At 45.3% G+C, this 25,235-nt stretch overlaps 1 protein-coding gene across 4 annotated transcripts in view; it reads right to left on the bottom strand.

Moving 5' to 3' along the window:
- The window catches only part of SLC39A5 (solute carrier family 39 member 5), a 171,966-nt gene that overhangs the window by 16,521 nt on the left and 130,210 nt on the right, over positions 1–25,235 (bottom strand). For all 4 annotated transcript variants that reach the window (XM_073565155.1, XM_073565154.1, XM_073565153.1 and 1 more), the window contains exons 6-10: positions 21,147–21,316; positions 17,312–17,467; positions 16,487–16,562; positions 13,116–13,322; positions 11,261–11,341 (exon numbers count right to left, since the gene is read on the bottom strand). In XM_073565155.1, the coding sequence (XP_073421256.1) occupies positions 11,261–11,341; positions 13,116–13,322; positions 16,487–16,562; positions 17,312–17,467; positions 21,147–21,316 (690 nt within the window). The remainder of the gene's footprint in view (positions 1–11,260; positions 11,342–13,115; positions 13,323–16,486; positions 16,563–17,311; positions 17,468–21,146; positions 21,317–25,235) is intronic.

The following is a 25,235-nucleotide window of genomic DNA, read 5'->3' as shown; positions in this document are numbered from 1 at the left end:
CCGGTTCTCTGTTCCCCGTATGTGCAGTGCTGAGAGAGCTAGTCGGTATGTCTCTGATAGGGTGAGGATTTTGGAAGACGTGTTCATTAGGGCTTGGGACCTGGTTCCCCCCTGATGATTTATATAGGCCACCGTCATCTGATTGTCCGAAAATGTGCGGACATGATGACCTCACAGCAAGGGGAGGAAGTGTTTTAAGGCGTAGCCTACTGTCAAGAGTTCCTTTTGGTTCGAGGAGGCTTCTAATTCCTGGCCTCCCCATTCTCTCTGGGCCACCCTGCTGTTCATGTATGCTCCCCATCCTGTGGGACTGGCATCCGGGGTAATTTATATGTGTGATTTTTATTACCCAAAGAATCAATTTGGATTGGTTGTCTGTTTCCACATCAGGCTAGGAAATGAATAGTTTTAGAATCTATGGTAATGCGGCCCCCTAAGTGACCTTGTAATGCTAACTGGTTGGCTAATACATCCCATTGGAGAGGTCTCGTATGTAGCTGTGCCCATTGGACTGCCGGTAGGCAGGCAGAGAGAGACCCTAGTAATGACATTGCTTTTCTTAGTGTCATGGAAGGGTTCTGAATCGCTTTTGCTACAATTTGAGTGATGCTCTCTTTTTTGCGGTCCGGGAGGAAACACTCGTGCTAGTCCTAGGAACTCCCGAACTTGCTGGCTCCAACCTCAATTTTCTCAGGTTTGGAAGCTAGCCGAGGATCTGTAGAGTGTTAATCACTCTGTCCCTTGCATTTTAGGGGCGAGTCGCTATTAAAAGTCGTCCAATATGGGATTAATAATATGTCCTGCTCCCTTAGATGGGCCATCATTTCTGCTACTAGTTTTCGTGAATATTCGTGGGGCTATAGATATTCCGAACGGCAAGGACCCCTTTTATCTCGCCATCTATAGTGACCGCCAGTCTGAGGTATTTTCTGGAGTCTTTGTGGATGGAGACATGATAGTACGCGTCGCTGAGATCTAATACTGTCCTGAAGCAGTGTGGGAACAGGATTTTGGTGGTTAAATTGATTGACTCCATTTTGAATTGTGTTTTTTTTTTTATATAAACGGTTAGACTTTTTAAACTTATAACTGTCCGGAAGGTGCCGTCCGGTTTGGTCACCAGAAAAAGAGGGGAATAGAAGCCTCTGCCCCTCTCCTGCAGGGAAACCTCATGGAGGACTCCTTTCTTTACTAAGCTTAGGACCTCGTTTGCAAGAGCTTTTGTTCTCGTATAGAGGATCTTAGTGGAGTCACTATGTATTTTTGAGGTGGGAGAGAGAGAAAGTCTATCCTTAGGCCCGAGCCAATCAAACTTAATAACCAAAAGACTGTCCGAGATTTTCCTCCACAAACTGTCAGAGGGTTTCTTGTCTCGGGACAAGTTACTGAAGAGGACCCCTCTATCTCTCCTTCTCTCATCTCATTCCCGTTTCCTCGGTGACCTCCTCTGAAAGAACTTTTTGTTATGAAAGGACCTTTTAAAATTTATAGGTCCCAGGTTTGGGCATCCCTTCATTTTATCCCCTGCCTTTGGAGGATATGATATGAAATGAGTCACCGTAGGAGGCAAAAACAGAAATACTAGCTAAGTCCAGAAAACCAGAGAAGTTGGCAGCTATCGGATTGCAGACCCCTGAACCTATCAACAACAACTAGCAGTAGCCGTGGGGGGTTCCTACGGTTCCCTAGACCCCTCGATCACAGCCGGAGAACTACATAGCCTAAAGACAGAAAAGGAAATCTAAACTGCCCCAGAGCAGACCCCAAAGTAATAGGCAGCCCCCAACATATAATGACTGTGAAGCAAGATGAAAAAACACTCACACAGATAGAAAAAGAGGCTGAGCAAATGATGGGGCCCAAGTTAACTAGATAGGACAGGATAGAAAAGCTGCTGTCTGTAATCCACTAAAACCCTATCAAAACAAGAGCCAACAGCTGATAGGGAAAAAAGCCCTGAAGACGCTAGGCTTCAAAAAGACTATCAGCATTCAGGTATTTTCTGAAGACAGAGCAAAAAGGAATTCAGCTCACCCCAGCAGGGAATGGCAGAAATCAAGGAAAACAATGCAAAACAAAAACAAAACACAAATGCAAAAAGTAGAGCAGAAAACTTAGCTTTGGAGGAGCAGGAATCAGACTGGTCTCCTAGAATCCCTCAGAGATATCACCAGCAAGGCAGAAGGGCGTCGGCTGCCTTATATCCAGTCAGTAATTCCCGTCACCCAGTCATCATCATCCTGCCCAGGTGCTTGGTAATCAGCCTCAGTACCTTCCTTCACCAGAAGAGGGAGTTCATCAGACCTCAATGGTGAAGGGGAAAATGAACTCACAACAATATGATCCAGCGTCTCCCTGAATAGGAACTTCCCTTTGCAGGGGATTGAGCATAGTTTAATTTAAGTTTAAGTCCCCTGGCCCACATCTGAGCCACAACTTTGTTCGGGCTGCGTTTGACAGGCCTGCCGCTTTGGATGATAATCTCACTGAGTCGGCTGATAAGTCCGCCAAGAAGACCCCCGCTCCCCTTATTACTGGAATAGATTCCCGAATCTTTTCCCCTGGGTGCACCTTCCCTCAACTATTTCTCTAGTTGAGCCACCCATACCATAAGGCTCTGGAGGTACATGTTCCCGCTATAGCTGGCCTAAGATTTCCCCCAGTTGCTTCCCAAGCGCCCTTGAGGAAGGTATCGGCCTTTCTATCTAAGGGGTCATTCAGAGTACCCCTGTCCTCAAAGGGGAGTGCAACTTTTTTTTTTTTTTTTTTTTTTTGAGGCCTTGGCGACAGCTACTTTAGATTTCGGGGCCTTGTCCCAAGATGTGGACGCTCCTTCGTCAAAGGGATATTTCCTCTTAAGGGAAGGGACCGCCTATCCGGCTTGTCCCCCTTTTTTTTTTTTTTCCCCCCTCCGGCCCTGTACATTCTCGTTTAGCAGGAATACCCTGCGTTTCTTTTTGCCCACTCCCCCAAACATGTCCTGGACTGCCTATCAGTATGAGGGTCTGCTACCCCCATGGTAGATCTTACTGCCTTTACCAGCGCGTCTTCCTCCTCTAGGGGAAAACAATGACGGCCCCACCGTTTCCTCGTCTGAGGATGATGAGCCGGTGTCCGAGGTATGTGAGGTAATCTCCTCTGACGTCGAGACATCTGACTGGGAACCCGCTATGGCGTACCTCCCTTTAACTTTCTCCCCCTATGTCAGGGATGAAAGGGGGTACTCTGAACCGATTACAGCTCTTAGGCCCGAGGCGAAATCTGGGGTTTCCTCACAAGGAACTTCCTGTATGCGGGATTCACAGAGCCTCTTATCCCATGAGACTGGTAGGGCTCTGCAACCAGTGGGGCATACCCTGTTCTTTGTTTTCCCCCTTCTTATTTCCCTGATAAGGGAAAAGAAGTCTGTTACAATGGTGAACATTCTCGAAGGTCACTCACGAGGTATGCGCGGTTGCAGGTAGATTCAGGTCCCATACGGGCTGATCCAAGGATGGTGACTGCTCCTTGCAGCCGATCTGCTGCGCTGCATGGAGTGGCTACTAGACCGGCCATCACACCTGTTCAGCTCTTTTTTTGCCGGTGATGACGCTACTGCTTGGGCTGCTGCTCCTGCTGGTACTCTTGCTGGTTGCTGTCCTCCACTTACAGGACGCTTCCAGCCAGGAGTGCTTTCATTTTCGAATCTCCCGGCGTGTGACGTCACCTCCTCTCCAAGGCTGCACCACTCTTTGTCCGGGGAGTGTACAGTGCGCATGTGCCGACCGCGGGGACCCAGAAGTTGTTTGTTCATTTCCGGGGCAGCGCCATATTGGTACACCTGTGTACCATAGTGCGGCCCGCGCGTGTCCGGGTCCCCACAAGCCCCAGCCTCCTTTCCGGAGCGGCGGCTCGGTCCTCTCCCCCCCCCCGACCACCCTGTCGAGCCCGTCGGCTGCAGCGGTGGCAGCTTCAGGAACCCACCCCGCCGTGACAGGGGCCTCCCCGCTGTCAACCCTCAGACGGGATGGCCCTGGATCTCCTTTGGTAAGCTGCTGCTGCTGCTTGTTTTGTAGGTCACCCGTCAGGGACAGCAACTCAACTGAAGGCGGAGAGGAGGTACCGCCCTTTTTATCTGTAGGTTCCTGTCCCAGATGGGCGGATCCCCCCTCTCCGTGGTGCGGTCATGGGTGAGAGAGAAAAAAGGATTTTACGGTGAGTACACAAAAATCCCTATATTTCAGGCTTTCCATAGTAGCCTGTAAAGAACCCCCCCCCCCCCAAAAAAAAAAAAAAAAAAAAAAAAAAAATAGCGTGCAGTTCTACTTTTTTAAATGTACAGTGGGTAAGAGTTTTCATGAAATTACATCCACTTTGCTGGGACAGTTGAATGCAGCAGATTTTGTGCACAAAAAAACAGAGCGGAAAAAAATGTAGTATTTACTCTTTATGGGAACATGGCCTTACAGTCCAATATAGGTAAAAGTGGTTTTAAGAAACTTTTTACATGCAATGGAAAAAGTCGACAAATTTTAGGGAATGTAAAAGGCGTGATCACTTGGTGGTTTACTGCAAATGAAGAAAAATTGTATTTTAGAGTGAATAAAGTTAATGCAATTTATTGGACTAATATAATAGCAAATGGTCAAGTGACTTTCATATTGCAACGTTTTGGCCCCTCTGGGCCTTTATCGTTAATCACAGGTAGAAAAGAGCAACAAGAATGGAGGGTTCTGAGTGATGTTGTGGTCATTGCTCTGTCCTTGTTGCTTTTTTCTGCTTGCAGTAATTTAACAGAATCGCTGCAATCGGAGAGTCACCAGTCATTTCATATTATATTGATCTCATCAATTGCAATAACTTTATTCACTGCGATACCCAATACATTTTTTCACAATTCAGAATTTAACCAGACAGTGCTGCAATCTTCCTTTCATTATCTATGCCTAGCGCTAACCCAAAGTCCAATTTCACCTCCCCTCAATAGCCAGAGCCCATCCATCAGCCATACGGATTTTGGGGAATGCGGTCAAATCTTCAAATCCACTATGTGTGAACAAACCCCAAAATGTACTTTTTTTTTTTTTTTTATCTTCAGCCTTGTATTCTGAGATTTTATTATGTTGGAAAACACAGGTATTACATACCTGGTAATGTGTTTTTTCATGACACATGACGGCACCACGAGAGAGGGGATCCGCCCCACGAGGACAGGAAACCTTCAAGATAAAAGGGGCGGCTCCTCTCTCCGCATCAGTTGTTTTACAGAGCACGAGAGGAACTCCGCAGGTTAGTGGACACATAAATAATACATATTTTATACTGCTAAATTTCCAACACCAAGGGAGTGTATAATACTAACAAAACACCCAACTAATGACGTGATCAAATAGGGCAGGAATATAAGGGTGCCGTTATGTGTCATGAAAAAACACATTACCAGGTATGTAATACCCGTGTTTTTCCATTCTACATGACGGCACCACGAGAGAGTTACAGAGATTTGTATTCTCTTTAGGGGGGGGGATCACTGCCTGTAACACTCTTCTCCCAAATGTGAGATCAGAGGCAGCAGATAGGTCTAATCTATAATGTCTGAAAAAGGTAGATGGAGAGGACCAAGTGGCCGCCTTACAGATTTGGTCGATGGAGGCGTCCGCTCTCTCCGCCCAGGACGTTGCCATGGCCCTCGTGGAGTGGGCTTTTAGGCCCTCTGGAACAGCCCTGCCTGCACTACTATATGCTAGAATGATGGCCTCTCTCACCCATCTAGCTATAGTTTGCTTAGAGGCTTTAAGGCCTTTCCTTGCCCCCTGATATGAGACAAATAAGGCCCTCTGTCTCCTCCATGGTTTTGTCACCTCTAAATACTGTAGGATACATCTCCTAACGTCTAAGCAATGTAATCTCTCTTCCTTTTTGTTACCGGGGTTAGGACAAAAGGATGGCAACATTATTTCCTGAGCTCTGTGGAATTTCGACACTACCTTAGGGAGGTATGCTGGATCTAATCTTAACACGACTCTATCGTCCATAACCTGAGTGTATGGCGGGTCTGCTGATAGTGCGTGTAAGTCCCCAACCCTACGTGCCGATGTGAGTGCCACTAACAAGGCTGTTTTTAAAGTTAACACTTTATCTGATGTTGCGTTTATTGGTTCAAATGGGCTTTCCGTTAGAGATAAGACTAAATTTAGATCCCAGGGAGAAGGTTTAGGAGATGGGACAGAGTCAGCTCTAGTACAGGCCCGGATAAATCTGGCGACCCATCTATCGTTTGCCAGGTCATAGTTGAATAATGCTGCCAGGGCTGAGACGTGTACTTTCAGGGTGCTGACCGCTAAACCCAAGTCTAAACCCCTTTGTAGAAACTCTAGCACTGCCCTCACAGGTACTTCCCCCTCCTGTATTGGGCCTGAGGTGGACAAAAATTTTCTCCATATTCTCCTGTATATTTTTGTAGTCACTGGCTTTCTGCTACTGATTAGGGTGGAAATCAACCTTGCTGAAAAACCTTTCTTCTCTAACAGTGACCTTTCAAATTCCAGGCTGTCAAATGCAGCCTGGAATTCGGAGGGTGATTGAAGGGACCCAGTGTTAGGAGGTCGTGGTCCTCTGGGAGCACCCATGGGTCTGTCACTGCCATCACTCTTAGCCAATAGAACCATGGCCTTTTTGGCCAAAAGGGAGCTATCATAATTACTCTGGCTTGGTCCTCCCTGATCTTCAGGACTAATGGAATGAGGCATATCGGAGGGAAGGCGTACAGGAGACCTGATGTCCATTTTATCCTGAAGGCGTCTACCGCCAGTGGCATGTCTGCTGGCCTTAGGGAGCAGAATTTTTGATCTTTTCTGTTGGTTTTTGAGGCGAAGAGATCTATTATGGGTTTTCCCCATCTCTGCACAATTTGTTGAAAAATGGACTCTTTTAGGCACCATTCGCCTTGCTTTAAGCGGTTTCTGCTCAGAAAGTCCGCCTTCAGGTTGTCCACGCCTCGGATATGCAGGGCCGATAATGAGAGAAACTGATGTTCCGCCAGAGTCAGGATTCTTCTTGCTATTTCCATTAATGCCCGAGAACGGGTGCCCCCCTGACGGTTCACGTATGCAACTGCTGTACGATTGTCCGATAGGACTTTCACATGATGTCCTCTCAGGTGTCAGCAATCCTTCCAGCGCTCTTTCGATGGCTAGTAGCTCCCACTCGTTTGAGGATAGATCTTTTTCCTCCTGAGCCCAAGGATCTTGGAGCCATAGGGTGTCTAGATGGGCTCCCCAGCCCCAGGGACTGGCATCTGTCGTGACTACTCTGGAGGCTGTATATGTCCAGGGTACTCCCCTCGGAGAGGACTCTATCTGTAACCACCATCTTAGTGACTGGAGTACAGGATCCGGGATGGTGAGCTTCTGTTCTAACTGCCCTTGAAGCGTCAGATCGCTTTGTAGCACACACCACTGAAGTTCCCTTGTGTGAAATTGAGCCCATTTTACCGCTGGTATGCAGGAGGTTAGGGACCCCAACACTGACATGGCTTTCCTCAGAGTCATTGTTGGCTTTCCTAATGTTGTCCTGATTAGATTTTTGATTTTCTCTTCTTTCTCCTTTGGGAGGCGACATTCCTGTATTACCGAGTCTATTGTTAGGCCCAAAAAATTCTGGACCATTGTTGGCTCCAACCTGGATTTTTTGAGGTTCAGTTGCCAACCCAGAGTCTGAAGAGTCTCTATCACTATCTTGACTCGTTCCGGACAGTGAGAGAAATCTTTCCCCACTATCAAGAAGTCGTCCAGATATGGTATTACTAGAGCATCTTTTTCTCTGAGATGTGCCGTGACCTCCGCAATTAATTTCGTGAAGACCCGGGGGGCTGTTGCTACCCCAAAGGGCAGAGCCTTGTACTGAAAGTGATGCCACTGAGATTTTATCTGGACTGCCACCCTGAGATATTTGCGGTCTTGCTGCCGGATCGGGACATGATAGTAAGCATCCTTGAGATCCAGGACCGACATGTAACACCGAGGGAAGAGGAGTTTCACTGTAGATCTTATCGTCTCCATCTTGAATGATGGGACTACTAGATACTTGTTGAGGCCTTTCAGATTTATAATCGTCCTCCAGGAATCGTCTGATTTCTTTATCAGAAATAGGGGGGAGTAAAAGCCTTCCTTCTTTTCTTTTTCTGGAACTTCTTCTAGTACGAGTTTTTGTATAAGTGATAATACCTCCTCTTCCAAGCTCTTTTGTCTTTCTTGAGATGATTGTACCGGAGTTTGAATGAATTTTTGTGGTGGCCAGTGGTGGAATTTTAACTCCAGACCTGACCCTACTATCTGTCGGATCCAGGTGCTGGATGAGATCCTTTCCCAGGCTGGGAGGAAGTGAGAGAGCCTTCCCCCCACCTGAGAAGGACCGTCACTGCGGGTTTTTTGGCTTCTCTTGGGGGCTTACTGAAATAGAAGCCTCTCCCTCCTCTGTATCGTCTGTCAGAATTGTTTCTGTCACGATCTTTAAATTGTTGTCTTCTGAATTTTCCGCCCCTCTGAAAGGAGCGCCGAAAGGCCTGAAATGGTTGTTTCGGAAAATTCTTTTTTGTATCACTCGCTTTTTCCAACACTTCATCCAATGCCGGACCGAATAAGAAATTTCCTTCACATGGTAGAGAGCAAAGTTTCATTTTTGCCTGAGTGTCCCCCGGCCAGCATTTGAGCCATACCGCACGCCGTCCTACATTGGTTAAGGCTGCTGACTTTGACGCTAGCCTGGCCGAATCTGCTGACGCCTCTGCGAGAAAGTCTGCCGCCGCTCTAATAGCCGGTAATGCTTCCAGAATCGTCTCTCTGGGAACTCCTTGTTCTAATTGATCCTCCAAGTTGTCTGTCCATATCTTCAGGGACCTAGCCACACAAGTGGCTGCGATGGCGGGTCTTAGTGCCCCAGCCGAGGTTTCCCAGGCTGCCTTAAGGCAATTGTCCGCCTTCCGGTCCAGCGGTTCTTTTAGAAACCCCAGGTCCTCAAAGGGTAGGGAAGATTTTCTGGTGACCTCTGATATCGCTACATCAATTTTGGGGGCCCTATCCCAGGATGTGGATGCCTCTTCCTCAAAGGGGTATCTCCTCTTCAGGGAATTCGTTATCTGGGACTTCCTTTCTGGTTTTTCCCATTCGCGTTTTATGAGTGCTTTCAGTTGCTCATTAACAGGGAAGGTCTTACGTTTTTTCTTTTGCAGTCCACTGAACATGAGTTCTTGGGCTGTCTTTTTTGCTCGCTCTTCTACTAGCCCCATGGTAGATCTAACTGCTTTAATGAGTTCATCTGTAGTTTCTACTGGGAACGTATCTTCCCCGTCCGAGCTACTTCCTGAATACTGCGTCTTATTTGAGTCGTCCTCTGACCCTGTAGAGTCTTGTTGAGAGACCCCTGAGGGGCTTGCTCTTACTGACTTGGAAACTTCTGTCTGAATTATGGACCTCAGACTATCCGAAAATGAGGGTGTCTCCTCCGCTATGGTCTTGTTAATGCACTCCTGGCATAACTTTTTGTTCCAGGCTGCTTCTACGGGACTTTTACATAAAGCACATTCTTTATTTTTAGACTTTCCTCTACATTTCTTAGGGACCTCCTATACTCCACCCCGCCAATGTATGTAAGAGGAGGAGGAGAGGGAAGAGAGGAGAAAAGAGAAAGAGAACAGACATTAGATTAATGGACTTTCTCGAAGTTCACTCACCACTCGGGCGCTTCGCAGAACGGGTACCGGATCTGGAGGCTGACTGGTCCTTTCACTGTCTCCCAACGAGACTATGGACCCCTCTTTCCTGCGGTGACGATCCGCCCGTGCGCTGCCCGAGTGGCTCACACTACTGCTGCGGCGTGTCTTTGCTTTCTCCTCTGAGCACGACCGCCTCTCCTTTGCTTCCTGGCGCGGTTGCACATGCTCTGGCGAAGGGCTCTCCATTATGCTGCCTATGGCTGCGAGTAGTCACCTCCAACTCAAAATTGGTGCTGTGACGCCTGCTCGCCTTTTCTGGCGATCTTAAATAGCACCTTTTTTTTTTTTTTTTTGGACCACCTGGTCCCGCACCTGCCCCGCTAGTGTCTGTGTGGACGCTCGCGCGCGCACACGTGCGTGCCCCATGCCTCTGCATGCCCCCCCCGGGACCGTGCACACCTTCTGCCTCTCGCAGGCCCCGCGGCGTCACTCTACTTCCGGGTCGCACGCAACCACTTCCGGTTCATCGGCCGTCATGCGCGCTCCCAACGCGTGCGCCTCCCGGTGCGGCCATACGAACCTGGGCCCTACTTGCTTCGGGGCCCCCAGACACCCCTTACCTGCCCGATGGCCTGGCCACCACTGACTGCAGGTATCCTTTTCGCTGCGGGGTCCGGTGTCTGGTCTTCAACAGGGAGGGTACAATGTCTGTGGCCTCCGAGGAGCATTTTTCTATGCACGGGCACCGATGTGTCTCCTGGGCTGCATGGCCACTGTATGTCGACAGGGAGGGAACACTGCAAGTGGCCTCCCTGGACCTTCTTTGTGTGCTGTCATCTTGGAGGGTCCACCGCCAAGGTACCCCGCTTCGCCTGGGCATCTGCCCTACCGGCTGTGGCCATGCCTTCGCTCAGGGGGGACATAGGCATATATGGCCCCCGAGGAGACTACCGGTACCCGGCGTCGGGTGTAGCAAATCCATGCCTGCACAAGGAAAGACTAGAAGCAATGGGATGAAACTGAATGGGAGGAGACACAGATTAGATATTAGAAAAAACTTTTTGACAGTTAGAGTGATCAATGAGTGGAACAGGCTGCCACGAGAAGTGGTGAGTTCTCCTTCAATGGAAGTCTTCAAACAGAGGCTGGACAGACATCTGACTGGGATGATTTAGCGAATCCTGCTTTGAGCAGGGGGTTGGACCAGATGGCCCAGGAGGTCCCTTCCAACTCTACGATTCTATGATTCTATGATTAATCACCCGACCCGGGTCCAGGCATCCTCTTCTTCAAAATCTTCAAGAGGCTTTCATCTTGAGGGTTCCCCGTCGAGGACAGGAAACCAACTGATGCGGAGAGAGGAGCCGCCCCTTTTATCTTGAAGGTTTCCTGTCCTCGTGGGGCGGATCCCCTCTCTCGTGGTGCCGTCATGTAGAATGGAAAAAAAACTCTCCTACAATATTATATACCGTGATGTCTAGTATAAATCTGTTGTTGTTTTCCAACTTTTCACTAATGGCAACTTTCCTATCTGTTTTAGTACAGTAAATGTATAGTTTTATCACTCACCAAGTTCATGTGGTAGTTCATGGCAGAATACAGCAACCGTGGTGCTGAGGCCGCTAGAGAAACTGTCAGAGAAGGCAGCACCTAAAAGAACCAAAACACGCGGTCTCTTAACAGGATGTCGAATCATTTCCATTTCTGCATATACTCGGGGAAACGTTACACATTACTATTATTGATAGATTTGAGTTGATAATGAGCGTAGATCACAGGGTTTAATATTACAGATTTTCAGGTGTTCATATGAAAACACTTGTTCATCAGGTTAAATGATCTTTTATGCAGCACAAAAATTGTGCATCATCCTGTGTAAATAGGGCCCGCACTGCCGAGAACCAAGGCAGCCTATGTGCACTGAGCGACCCAGTATAGGTCACTCAGTGTACATCATTTACTTTGATCTGTCTGTGTAAACAGACATTCAAACAAAAGCTACTCCCTAAAAGTTATGGGCTCCCTGTTTCACCGTTATATTCAACCCTATAACCTAAATGAGACAGATGCGGCTGAAGATGGAACATGCCCCCGATCTCCCTGCACAGCTCATCCATTTCAGGACAGTGGGACAATGGCTAAGGGAAAATATGGAGGTATGGGAAGGGGACATAGCTGAGAGTACCTGACACATTCATCATAATTTACGTTGCAAATTGCATAAACTAAAACAGAATTGTACATGTCTTGTGGTGGCACATGCCTCTAAAAAGGGAATCTGTCAGTAGGCTGAACCCTTCTAAGCCATCTATATGGGCATGTAGGTCATAGGAAGCAGATTAAAGCGATACCCTGATATCTGGGATCAGTTGTCATATTCCAGAGAAATCCACGTTTTTCATATATGTAAATGGGCTGTTCAGGACTGAGCCAGATACTGATCTGCTAGAGAATCTGCCTTCAGAGCTTATTTTAATTAAAGGGGGGAGCTACCAGTGTAATGTGTAATGACTGACCGTCTGCTCTCATAATCACACACATCTCTGTAGTGAGATCAGAACTAACACAGCAGAGCCAACACAGAACAGCACTGAACTTTGTTTCATTCTAAACACGTTCAGCAGCATTTGTTCTTGCATAGTGCTGGCAGCTCTGCTGTGCCTGATTATAATCAACATAGTACAGCAGAGTTTAAATTTCTCATTGCAAATACATTTGCGGTTATTTCAGCTCTATCGTATTGCTCTCCCTCACACTGGCTGCCTGTGAGATCGAAGCTGAAGCACTTCTGTTGTACTAACACATTTGCACTGCAATTGTCCTGTCATGGGTTTCAGTCACGGGGTTGGTGCCCATGTGGTTTCATTCACCACTGCGTGTATAGAGTGATGTGGCTGTAAGTGTGCCCCCGGCACTGACTGACAGCTAGCACTAATGATGAGCTAGCAGTCAGTGTCGGGGGCTTGGTTATAGCCACTTCTCTCTATACACTGAGCGGTGACTGAACCCATGCCAGCGCCACCCCCATGACTGAAACCCAAACTCTGCCGAGAGTAATAAAATTAAATTTCCTCCTGGCAGTGAGGCTCTAAATGCTGGCGACGAGCAGGTTCACAACACTATTAACCTGCAGATTAACCCGATATCTGCAGGATAATAGCGTTTTTTTTTTTTCACATGACCGGGTCCCTTTAATAAACTGCGGTTGTGAATACCTCTCCAATAAATTTCTTGCGGTGGCACATGCTTGATAAAGAGTGCACTGGAGTAAGATGAAGAAAACTCATGAAGACTGGAGTACAAAATGCCCATGTATATGAATCCAGCCCATTGTATTCACTTCTGAAGTCTATTGCACAAGGTCTGGTTACACTGAAGAAAAAAGTCATTGGAATGGCATTTATATATAAACATGGTGCCTTACCTATTGCCAAGCCATCTGTAAAGTTATGGATGCCATCTCCAAGAAGAATCATCCATACAATCTCTGCAATGCCTCCACCAGATGGGCTGTGCGAGTGTCCATGATGAGCATGTGCCACCTCCCCACTGGTCTGGGGCACTTCAGCCTCCTCCTTGTGGCCCTCTTCACAGCCATCTGCTGGAAGGGTTTCCTCGCAAAACTCTGAGCCTGCAAAAAATGACATATTAACCCATCATTTCCTGACGCATCCTGTCATGTAACACATCCTTATGTATTCGCTAGCATTTGCAGATATTCCGTAACATTCTGTTTTACAACGGTCTTCAGGTGATATGCCGATTGTAGGTGAGCAGCTCAGAAATAAGCTTCAGAAAGCAAATGTATTCACGTAGACCCAATAGGCCATTTTTCCTAAATATTCTTAAAATATTTTGTTAAAGGGTTTCTACCAGCCTGAGCATATGTGTCATATCCCCAGAGTATGCCATAAATGTCTGAAAGGAGACGGCCTCTGGGGCTGAGAAATTGGCAGGACAGTGGTTCAATAGTCCTTGGTTCATTACCTTTTATTTTGGGCCATTTTCCCCACTGAAATTAGTGTAGTCATGGCAAATAAGATTGACCTTTAAATAAGATCTAAGATGTAATGTTACCGCTGTACAAATTGCTGTTAATGACCACATCTCAAAAAGGACATGTAGGTGTGAACTCCTGATCAGATATACAGTGGGGAACAAAAGTTGTCAGTCAGCCACCAATTGTGCAAGTTCTCCCACTTAAAAAGATGAGAGGCCTGTAATTGGCATCATAGGATGGACCACAACTATGAGAGTCAAAATTAGAAAACAAATCCAGAAAATCACCTTGTCTGATTTGCCAAGATTTATTTTTCAAATTAGTTTCCACCATAAGTATTTGGTCACCTAAAAACATGCAAGATTTCTGGCTATCACAGACCTGTAACTTCTTTAAGAGGCTCCTCTGTCCTCCACTCATTACCTGTAGTAATGGCACCTGTTTGAACTTATCAGTATAAAAGACACCTGTCCACAATCTCAAACAGTCACACTCCAAACTCCACTATGGTGAAGACAAAAGAGCTGTTGAAGGACACCAGAAACAAAATTGTAGCCCTGCACCAGGCTAGGAAGACTGAAACTGCAATAGGCAAGCAGCTTGGTGTTATGAAATCAACTGTGGGAGCAATAACAAGAAAATGGAAGACATACAAGACCACTGATAGTCTAACTCGATCTGGGGCTACACACAAGATCTCACCCTGTGGGGGTCAAAATGATCACAGGAACAGTGAGCAAAAATCCCAGAACCACATGGGGGACCTAGTGAATGACCTGCAAAAAAGTTGTAACAAAGGCTACCATCAGTAACACACTACACCGCCAGGGACTCAGATCTTGCAGTGCCAGGTGTATCCCCTGCTTAAGCCAGTACATGTTCAAGCCCGTCTGAAGTTTGCTAGAGAGCATGTGGACCATCCAGAAGAGTACTGGGAGAATGTCATATGGTCTGATGAAACCAAAGTAGCTGTTTGGTAGAAACAAAACTTGACGTGTTTGGAGGAGACAGAATGTTGATTTGCATTCAAAGAACACCATACCTACTGTGAAGGATGGGGGTTGCAACCTCATGCTTTGGGCCTGTTTCTCTGCAAAGGGACCAGGACGACTGATCTGTGTACGTGAAAGAATGTATGGGGCCATGTATCATGAGATTTTGAGTGCAAACCTCCTTCCATCAGCAGGGGTATTGAAGATGAAACGTGGATGGGTCTTTCAGCATGATAATGATCCCAAGCACACCGCCAGGGCAACGAAGGAATGGCTTCGTAAGAATCATATGAAGGTCCTGGAGTGGCCTAGCCAGTCTCCAGATCTCAAACCCATAGAAAACCTTTGGAGGGATTTGAAAATCAGCGTTGCCCAGCAACAGGCCCAAAACATGACTGCTCTAGAGGAGATCTGCATGGAGGAATGGGCCAACAGTGTGTGCCAACCTTGTGAAGACTTACAGAAAATGTTTGACCTCTGTCATTGCCAACAAAGGATATATAACAAAATATTGAGATGAACTTTTGTTAATGACCAAATACTTATTTTCCACCAAAATTTGCAAAAGAAATCTTGCCAAATCAGACAAGGTGATTTTCTGCATTGGTTTTCTCATTTTGACTCTCATAGTTGTGGTCTACCTATGATATCAATTACAGGCCTCTCATCTTTTTAAGTGGGAGAACTTGCACAATTGGTGGCTGACTAAATACTTTTTCCCCACTGTATGAAAGCTGGAGAGGGTTCAGAGAGGTAAAATTATAAATCCACATACTAATTACAAGAACTGTAAAAACGTGGCCATGCATGTGGGCTACGCTCCATTAAAATGTACGGGAGTTACAAATCTGGCTCTGGGAAGTGAGACCTACAGCTAGCAGAGATTATGGTGCACCCTTTGTATAGTCGAAGTGTCAAAGATGAGAATATTGCTTGAAAAGATAAGGCCATTTTCACATGTAGAGTAAATGCTGCTTTTTATCCGCATGTTTTCTGCAAGAGTCTGCACCAAAATATGCAATAGCAAGCCTCTCTGTTTATTACATTTTTACTGTTTTTTCCTCTTTTTTGATGCAGAAAAGCTTTGATTTGTGCCTTTAAAACGCAACTATGCTTTTTACATACTCCGAGGACACACATTCAGCTAAAATGTATCGGGGCACAGAGACCCGCTAGGTCCTTTGCACTGCAATACACTTTGCCGATCAATCACAGGCCGGCATGGCAAGTGACATCATGCGCTGCCCGTCACTTACACCCTGCACTCAGCTGCCAGCCTCTGCGCAGGCTATAGAAGAGGACGCTGCACATTGTGGGAGCAGGAGAAGGGGAGTAGAATTGTTTATTTTTATTTACATTCGTTGGAGAAGAGGCAGAGAAAAGGGACATTATTACTGGAAGAAGCCCAAGATGGGGGGAAATATATTGCTGGAAGGGACCCAGGATGGGGGGGGGGGGGGACATATATTCCTGAAAGAAGCCCATTATACCAGGATAGGGAACTCAGGATGAGGGACATCATTACAGGAAGGATCCAGGATGGAGGACATTATTACAGGAAAAAGGCACAGGATGTGGGACAATGTTACAGGACTAGAACCAGTATTGGGGTGATTATTACCGGATGGGGGAGGTGAACACGTGTTTTCACAGGATCTGGAATGCTACAAAAAAAACAAATCTGATGAACATGCAGGTGGGATCCCAAGTCCAAATTTTGCACCAGGGCCCATCGGACTCTAATTACACCACTGAGGGGACCCTTACCATACTAGAAATTTTGTATACAATTATGTCACTCACCAATAGGATGTCTAAGTTCCCAAAGGACAGTAGTGCAGCCTTCTTCCTGGACTTGGGGTTTAACTTGATGACTTTTCTATGGGTGAATATTATGTTAATATATTATCAATTTAAAGAGAGTCAGTCACCAGGCATATATTGCTTGATCTTATAGCCGCATAAAGTAGAGGTAGATGCCCTGAATAAAGCATTGGGTCACCTATTCGGCTTCTAAGTATCTTGAGAAGAAATTTAAAGCCTTCACCAATGGCTTGAAATCTTCCATATTCATAGTATTCCATAAAATCATGCAAAGCAGAAGACAGCCGACTGGGACTTCAAGAAATTTTAAGAAGCTTTCTCCAGCCATTTATTGGGTTACTTGCTGTAATTTTGGAAAAAACATGTATCCGTTTCAGCTCTGCTAGTCCTCTAAGTGATGATCACACACTGTGTACTCCTCTGTAATCATGAGCTCAGGCTTACTCCATCCCTGCCAATGCCAGTCAGAAATACGGAGGAAGGCTAACTGGAGCTCTCCTTGTCTTTGGAACCCCTACCTTCTTCAATGCTGATTTGACAGCTTCCTACCTCCACTGTGCATATGCAGAAAGCGGTCAATGAAAGGACTACGTAGAGCTCATGAATATCCAGAACTGCACAAGATAATCTTAAAGAGGACTAGCAGAGCTGAAGCAGATAAAATGGATTGTACCTGAACTGCAGCAAGGAGCCTAGACCCAACATTAGGTGCAGTGTTCCTGTGCCTGATTTATGCCGTCTCAGATTGGGTATCACAAAACGGATAGATTCCCTTTAAAAAAATGAATCGCAATGACTAGTCACCTTCTTACTTTTCGTCCTCCTCTGTCTCAGTAGCCCCATCAGATTTTCCACAAGGAAAAATATATAGATACCACCAAGTACGCACAATCCTTTAAAAACCGGGTCAATAGAGTGGGATCCTATGTGATTTTTAACTTCTGATGGATCTTCTTGTGCCTGCAACAACCATATTTTATTGTAATCAGTGCAAAAAAATGTTTTTCAATAGTTTTGTAAAAGCAAAATATAACAAGCAAATGAATATATATGAATGTTTTATAAAAAGCTTAAAAGGGGACATCCAAGATTTTGGTGTTCTTCTCCCATGGAGCGAAGAACTGAAACGGCAGGCAGTTGCTAAGTATCTGTCTTCTGCCCAGCGCCGATCCTGCCAGCGATTCCCCTGCTTCCGGTGACATCACGCCGACAGAGAAGCTTCTCTTCTTCTGCTCTGTCAATGGGTTGTCACTACCAATGCCTTTTTGATTGACCGCCAGCTCCCGACCGCCAGCTCCCCACTGCCTAGCTGTGGGGAGCTGGCTGTAAATCAGCATGACATTGGCAGCGATGCCTCTTCGACAAAAAAAAAAAAAAAAAATTCTTGTAAACAGAGGAATGTTCCTGGAGCTGGATCCTCATGTCCCTTTTTAACACAGATTGCCCACTGATTCAAATGGCTAATCTGTAAGGCTTCATTTACTAGTCACCATGCAGGGAAATTAAAACTTGCTGCTGTTTAGAGGGTCCTAAGAGGAAACACTGATCAGCGCCTCAGGGGATTCATTTACCAAAAATGCTTGCCCAGAGCAAACAACCTCTCTAGAGCCTACTTGTTATTTCAGTTAACTTTCGGGTTTCCACTGTTTAGGCACATCAGGGGCTCTCCAAATGCGACATGGCATCTGATCTCAATTCCAGTCAATTTTGCATTGAAAAGTCAAACGGAGCTCCTTCTCTTCCGAGCTCTGCCATGCGCCCAAACAGTGGTTTACCCCCACATATGGGGTATCAGCATACTCAGGACAAATTGCACAACAACTTTTAGGGTCCAATTTCTCCGGTTACCCTTGGGATCCAAAGTGCTCACCACACATCTAGATAAGTTCCTTAGTGGGTAAAATTTCCAAAATGGTGTTACTTGTGAGGGATTTACACTGTTTAGGCACATCAGGAGCTCTCCAAACACGACATGGCGTCCGATCTCAATTCCAGCCAATTTTGCATTGAAAAGTCAAACAGGGCTCCTTCTCTTCCGAGAACTCTGCCATGTGCCCAAACAGTGGATTACGTGCATATATTGGGTATCAGAGTACTCAGGACAAATTGTACAAAAACTTTTGCGGTCCAATTTCTCCTGTTACTCTTGGTAAAATAAAACAAATTGGATCTAAAGTTCATTTTTTTAAATCATTCCAAAACTTCCTGTGAAGCACCTGAATGGGTAAATAAACTTCTTGAATGTGGTTTTGAGCACCTTCAGGGGTGCAGATTTTAGAATGGTTTCACTTTAAAAAAAAAAAAATTGTTTATTAAACAGCAGCAAACAAACATATTTGGTACATAACTAATGTATTATTATGGTTAAACAACAAGCTTGCATAATGAGCTATTTGTACAAACTTCAATCCCACAGATCCTCACTCCCTTGTGAGGCCTATGGACAATTAATGGGTAATTAAAAAGAAAAAAAAAAAAAAAAAGGGTTCATTGTTCGTTATTCTATATTTTTGGCTATGCATAGCTCAAAGTGATACATTACACTCAACATATCGATCATAAAACTAATACTACTACTATCCTGCCGCCGTAAACAACCTCCACAATGCTAATGACATTATGAAACTATAAAGTGTGAATCAATGTATTCTTCAATACAGCTATTATGATGGTATCAAACTATTGTCTACATGTTGATATAGTAAGGTGAGAAGTATTCCACACGTCCCAAATCTTATTAAACTTTCCTAGGCAACGCCTATTTTGATACACTATCCGCTCGTAAGGTATAACTGAATTCACCAACGCAATCCAAGCTCTAAGGCTGTGTGCACACGCTGCGGATTTTGCTGCTGTTCCGCAGCGGTTTTGGCCGCTGCGGTGTACAGTACAATGATTCCCTATGGGAATCAAAAACCGCAGTGCAGACGGTGCGGAATTTTCCGCGCGGATTATCTGCGGTTTTCAATCCGCAGAAAGAATTGACATGTCAATTCTTTCTGCGGATTCCGCTGCGGTTTGCCATCTCCTCCATTGAGGAGATGCAAAACCGCAGAGCAATCTGCAGGTAAAACCGCAGGTCTTTTGACCTGCGGTTTCACCTGCGGATTGTACAAAATCCGTGCGGATGAATCCGCACCTTTTCCGCAGCGTGTGCACACAGCCTTAGAGATAGATGTGCATTACCTATCCAACGCAAGGCCAGTGGGGTCACTTTTGATTATTTTCTATCATATAGACCCCTCAAATTGACTTCAAATGTGATGTGGTCCTTGAAAAAAAAAAATGGTGTTGTAAAAATGAGAAGTCGCTGGTCAACTTTTAACCCTTATAACTTCCTAACAAAAAAAGTTTTGGTTCCAAAAATGTGCTAATGTAAAGTAGACATGTGGGAAATGTTACTTACTAACTATTTTGTGTGCCATAGCTCTCTGTTTTAAGGGCACGAAAATTCAAAGTTGGAAAATTGCAAAATTTTCACCAAATTTCCGTTTTGTTTTTTTTCCCAAAAATAAACGCAAGTCATATCAAAGAAACTTTACCACTGTCATGAAGTACAATATGTCACGAGAAAACAATGTCAGAATCATCGGGTTCCATGGAAGCGTTCCAGAGTTATTATCTCATAAAGGGACAGCGGTCAGAATTGTAAAAATTGGCCCGGTCATTAACATGCAAACCTCCATTGGGGGTAAAGGGGTTAAGCTGAATTGCATGCAACGCAGAGAGCCACCGGCATCCTGCACCGTAATGGCTATACATCTCCAGAGGCCGGCAGCGGCCATCAGAATGAATATCGCAGGCAGCACATGACGTCACTGCCATGCACCACCCACTACGCTGTGCCAGCTATATAGCAGAAAGAGAAAACTACCCCCCATGGGAGTGGGGACAGGTAAGAATGATTCCTTGCCTCCTGAAAGGGAAGAAAAAGAAAGTGTGCCTCAAAAGCGGAGAAAGACACAGATTTCTCTGATAAGATATATTACATTTTTTTTTATATCTGCTTGTGCTATTGTGCAGGGTTTCCCAAAACTTTCTAAGCTGGAAAACTTTCTCATTTCACATCTATTGACTTGGTATGAGAAATTCTTTATTACATAAAATTAGTAATAGGCAAAAACGTGTAAAAATTACATCTTGTAGCTTTTTATTAAGAAGTCAATTGCTGCTAAAGGTTTTTGTTAATGCAAGGATTGCTGCCCATGTTTGCTTTATAATGAATCGGGGCCATTTTGCTTTGAATGCATCAATTATGCCAGAATGCTGGTGTAAAACCCTTTGTAAAGTGGCAACACTTCTGCACAACAAAGTGTTGTGCTAAAATGTTACGACTTTTGCCTTTTTCACATCAGTTTCAGCCAGCACCGCCAAAATGGCTGGAGCTGATGAATGACGGGTGTGACGGTGGCTGCTCGTCAAACGCACGATGAGTTGTCACGTGCCTGACTGGAGTAAGATTTGTGGCAAATCGCAAAACACTTTTCAGATGCACCCGATTCAATTAAGAGGCGTGCACCTCTTCATGAATTAGGCTCCGCTGACTCCAGGATGCCCCCTCTCGATGTTGGGACCAACTCAAGACTGGAGTGAACATTGTCTTAGAATTATTCGCACATTAACGAAGTCTGAAACTTACGTGTGGTAGTAGATGCAGTAGAGCATCACCGCAGAGAGTCCCCACTGCTAAGGCCACCAAGAACCCGAGAAAGTAGCGGAAGAGATGACGTCTGAGAAGTGGAACACATGCTACAGACAGGAGGGAGGGGGCACTAATCATTGTGATGGCAAGTGCCCCCCAACCAAGCACTACAGGACAGAGATAACAAAAGAAACAATATTATAGTCCATACATTGTATACAGATATAAAACATGAAAAAAAAAAGATTGATTATAAGTGCATTTTTTACATTCATAAAGTATAAAAAAAAATTTAAAAAGCTTGGACTACACTTTCTCCAGTTTTGTACAGTGGCATGTAAAATTTTGGGCACCCCTGGTTAAAATGACTTATTGCAAACAGTTAAGCAAGTTGAAATGATCTCTTAAAGGTCTAAAATTAAAAGATGGCTCATTTCCTTTGTATTTTAGGCAAAAGAAAAAAAAAAATTTACATTTTAAAAACTATAAAAATCAAAATGGGCCATTGCAAAAGTTAGTGTGAAGGATGGCACCAGAGAGATTATAAAGAATCCCACCACTGCCACTAGTTGTGATGAACCTGCACTTCACCACCTCGCCTGACATCACCATTATGTCAGATGGATCACATAATGTAGTCTCCCCACTTTCACCGATGTAACGTACTGCACCCCCTGGGGACATTTAAGGTCAGCTTGGTACAGTTTTATACAGACACCCCTTGTCCACACGGACCCAGGGAAGTGAGGTAATGTGGCCCACGCAGTGACTGACGTGGCAACACACTCACTAAAAACCCGATAGGCTGAAGAGGCCCCTTTCACTAGCACCAGCGAAACAGCGCCTGGTCAGCCCGGTAGAACTTCCACCACTTCCTCAGATGTAAGCCCGATCCGTTAACAGGATTATATTGGGCCAGAAACCATCCCCGGTAGCATAGAAAGTTAAACTGAGAATACCGAAGTGTGGATTTGTGAATCAAGAGATTAGAGCAGCCTAAGGTTAAATTATATATTAAATCATGTTAAGGACACACTAGATAATACACTATATATACACAATGGTTATACATAGGTCAGATATGCAAATACAGATAGTGGTAGGACAAAAGATAAAAGCAGATGGCTCATGTCAATTACAGGATTGATGTTCAACCATGTGTGCACTGTTCCACAGTGGGCAGGGGCTACCAACTGGTTCCTCGGTCCTTCTCAGCATGTTACTTGACATGACCCCCTTTTGAAGTGGACCTCATGCATAGCAAAGACTAAACACATCTTTGCTATCTGGTTCCAACTAGCCATTCTATGTACCTCCCCACCCTGTAGTGCCACTGATTCATAGATCTCAAAAATGTAGCCAGTGTGTGACAAGGACGTACAGTAAGGCCATATTCTCCTTATGAAATTCCAGCTGTTGGAGCAAAGAAGTTAGACTGCATGGTACCCACATGGCAAGCAAGCCTTTTGTTCTAAGTTTGACTGGCTCAAGGTGTGAGATATGTCACTCACAGCCTTTTGAGGCTTGACCCCCCCTGCTGAGCTAGGTGTTCTCATACAGCTGCACGCTGAAGGGTGTTTTATAATCCCATGCCAGATAGGATTCAAATGATCAACAAGAAATTATACCTCCCATATTCTTCAGTTAGTAACTCTTTATATTTTTTCCCCTGTAATTAACCCCCTTTTATTGGACACCCAAGGCCACGGACAGAGTCACTGCCGCTGTGACACTTCCCCTTTAGGAAGCGGCCTGGTGTAGAGTATCCCCCACTGTCCTGGTGGGCGATCCATAAACACTTTTTGGAGCCAGACAAAAGTCTTTCAATTCTTGTTTGATGGATTTTCATCCGTTCTTCCTTGGAATTTTTTTTTCCAGTTTTGTGACATTCCTGGCTTATCTTACATTCAGCACTACTTTGAGATCTAGCCATAGATTTTCAATGATGTTCAGATCAGGGGACTGTGACGCCATTGTAAAACCTTCAGCTTGCACTTTTTGAGGTAGTCTATGGTGGTTTTTGACGTGTGTAGGTTTATTGTCCATTTGTACAAGCCATCCTCTTCTAAACACTGCTTTTTTACAGATGGTGTTATGTTTACATCAAGAATTTCTTGATATTGCATTGAATCCTTTCTTCCCTCTACCCGTGAAATGTTCCCTTTGCCATTGGCTGCTACACAACCCCAAAGCATGATTGATCCATCATGGTTGGAGAGATGTTCTTTTCTTGTAATTCTGTGCCCTTTTTTCTCTACGAAATTTTGCTTGGTCTTCCAGACCTTATCTTAACCACCACTGTTCCTGTTAACTGCCATTTCTTAATTACATTTCGATCTGAGGAAAGGGCAGCTTGAAAACTATTTGCTATATTTTTAGCCTTCTGTTTTGTGGGCCTCCACAATTTTCATTTGCAGAGTGCTAGGTAGCTGCTTAGAAGAACCCATGGCAGAGGTATTTTTTTTTTTTTTTTTTTTTTAGCTCAAGGTTAGAGGAGGCTTTTTTTTTTTTTTTTTTTTTTTAAACTGGGTAAAAGTTAGCTGAGCCCATAAATCTTCAAGGGTGCCCAAACTATTGCATTGGCCCATTTTAACTAGGGGTGCCCAAACTTTTGCATGCCACTGTTACATGATTGTCCAATATGCGTTAGGAAGTTATTTGAGAATATAGATAGTCTACATAGCTAGATGAATGTAAAAATAGAGACTTTGTCCTTACAAAGCATTTCATTGGTACCTTTCAGGTGTACAATAGAAGCAGACAGACCAACTGCTTTGGGGTCCCCTCTTGATCTTTTCTATGGGGCCTCATATGTAACTTCTAGTTAAATCTATTTTCTTTTATGTACGGTAATTCTATTTTATCACTAATTTCTCTGCCATTATAAAGGCCCCGTCACACACAGTGATCTCGCTAGCCAGATCGCTGCTGAGTCACAAGTTTTGTGACGTAACAGCGATCTCACCAGCGAGATCGCTGTGTGTGACACTGACCAGCGACCGGCCCCCCTGCCGGTATCGCTGATCGCTGTAGGAAACCGCTGGACATTTCTATGATCGCTGGTCTCCCGCTGGCCCTCACGCATCGCTGTGTGTGACAGGCGGGAGACCAGCGATCAGCTGGTAACTAAGGTAAACGCAGGGTTTCTAAGCACTGTGCTGTGCTTAGAAATCCAATGTGTACATTAGTTACCAGCGCGCTGATGCAGGGAGCTGGTAGCTAAGGTACACATCGGGTATCCAAGTGACGCGCGGTGCTTAGAAACCCGATGTGTACCTTAGTTACCAGCTCCCTGCATCAGCGCGCTGGTAACTAAAGTACACAGCGATGCCGGGCGCTCGGCGTCGCTGGTGCTGATCGCTGGTGAAGCTGCCTGTTTGACAGCTCACCAGCGATCATGTAGCGACTCACCAGCGATGCTGACACGATGATATCGTTGTCGGATCGCTGGTGAGTCGCTATGTGTGACGGGGCCCTAACTTACTACGGAACAATCATTAAATGGCTTCTATTAATTACTGTTACGTTAACAAAAAGCTTGGAAGCCACTGCACTACAGCAGTCACAGCACTACTGTCTGATCATCTAAATTTGGTATTTCAGAAGGGTGGAATCTAAGGGATAACATTTCTCTTTGTGTAAATATCACTTTGCTGTGCTCTGAACTCTGATTCATCTGTGCCATATCTACTTAGCCTTATTCAGGCATTGCTGAAGGAGGTTTACACTGAAAGCAGAGCCATGCATCTAATGGCCATCATGTGTGATACCGCACACAGTCATGGGTCTAATGGCCATCATGTGTGATACCGCACACAGTCATGGGTCTAATGGCCATCATGTGTGATACCGCACACAGTCATGGGTCTAATGGCCATCATGTGTGATACCGCACACAGTCATGGGTCTAATGGCCATCATGTGTGATACCGCACACAGTCATGGGTCTAATGGCCATCATGTGTGATACCGCACACAGTCATGGGTCTAATGGCCATCATGTGTGATACCGCACACAGTCATGGGTCTAATGGCCATCATGTGTGATACCGCACACAGTCATGGGTCTAATGGCCATCATGTGTG

This window comes from Dendrobates tinctorius, unplaced genomic scaffold (genome assembly GCF_039654945.1).
Source record: "Dendrobates tinctorius isolate UK_male_01 unplaced genomic scaffold, ASM3965494v1 ptg000561l, whole genome shotgun sequence".
Classification (NCBI taxonomy): Eukaryota; Metazoa; Chordata; class Amphibia; order Anura; family Dendrobatidae; genus Dendrobates; species Dendrobates tinctorius.
This window is presented reverse-complemented; position numbering and strand designations above follow the sequence as displayed.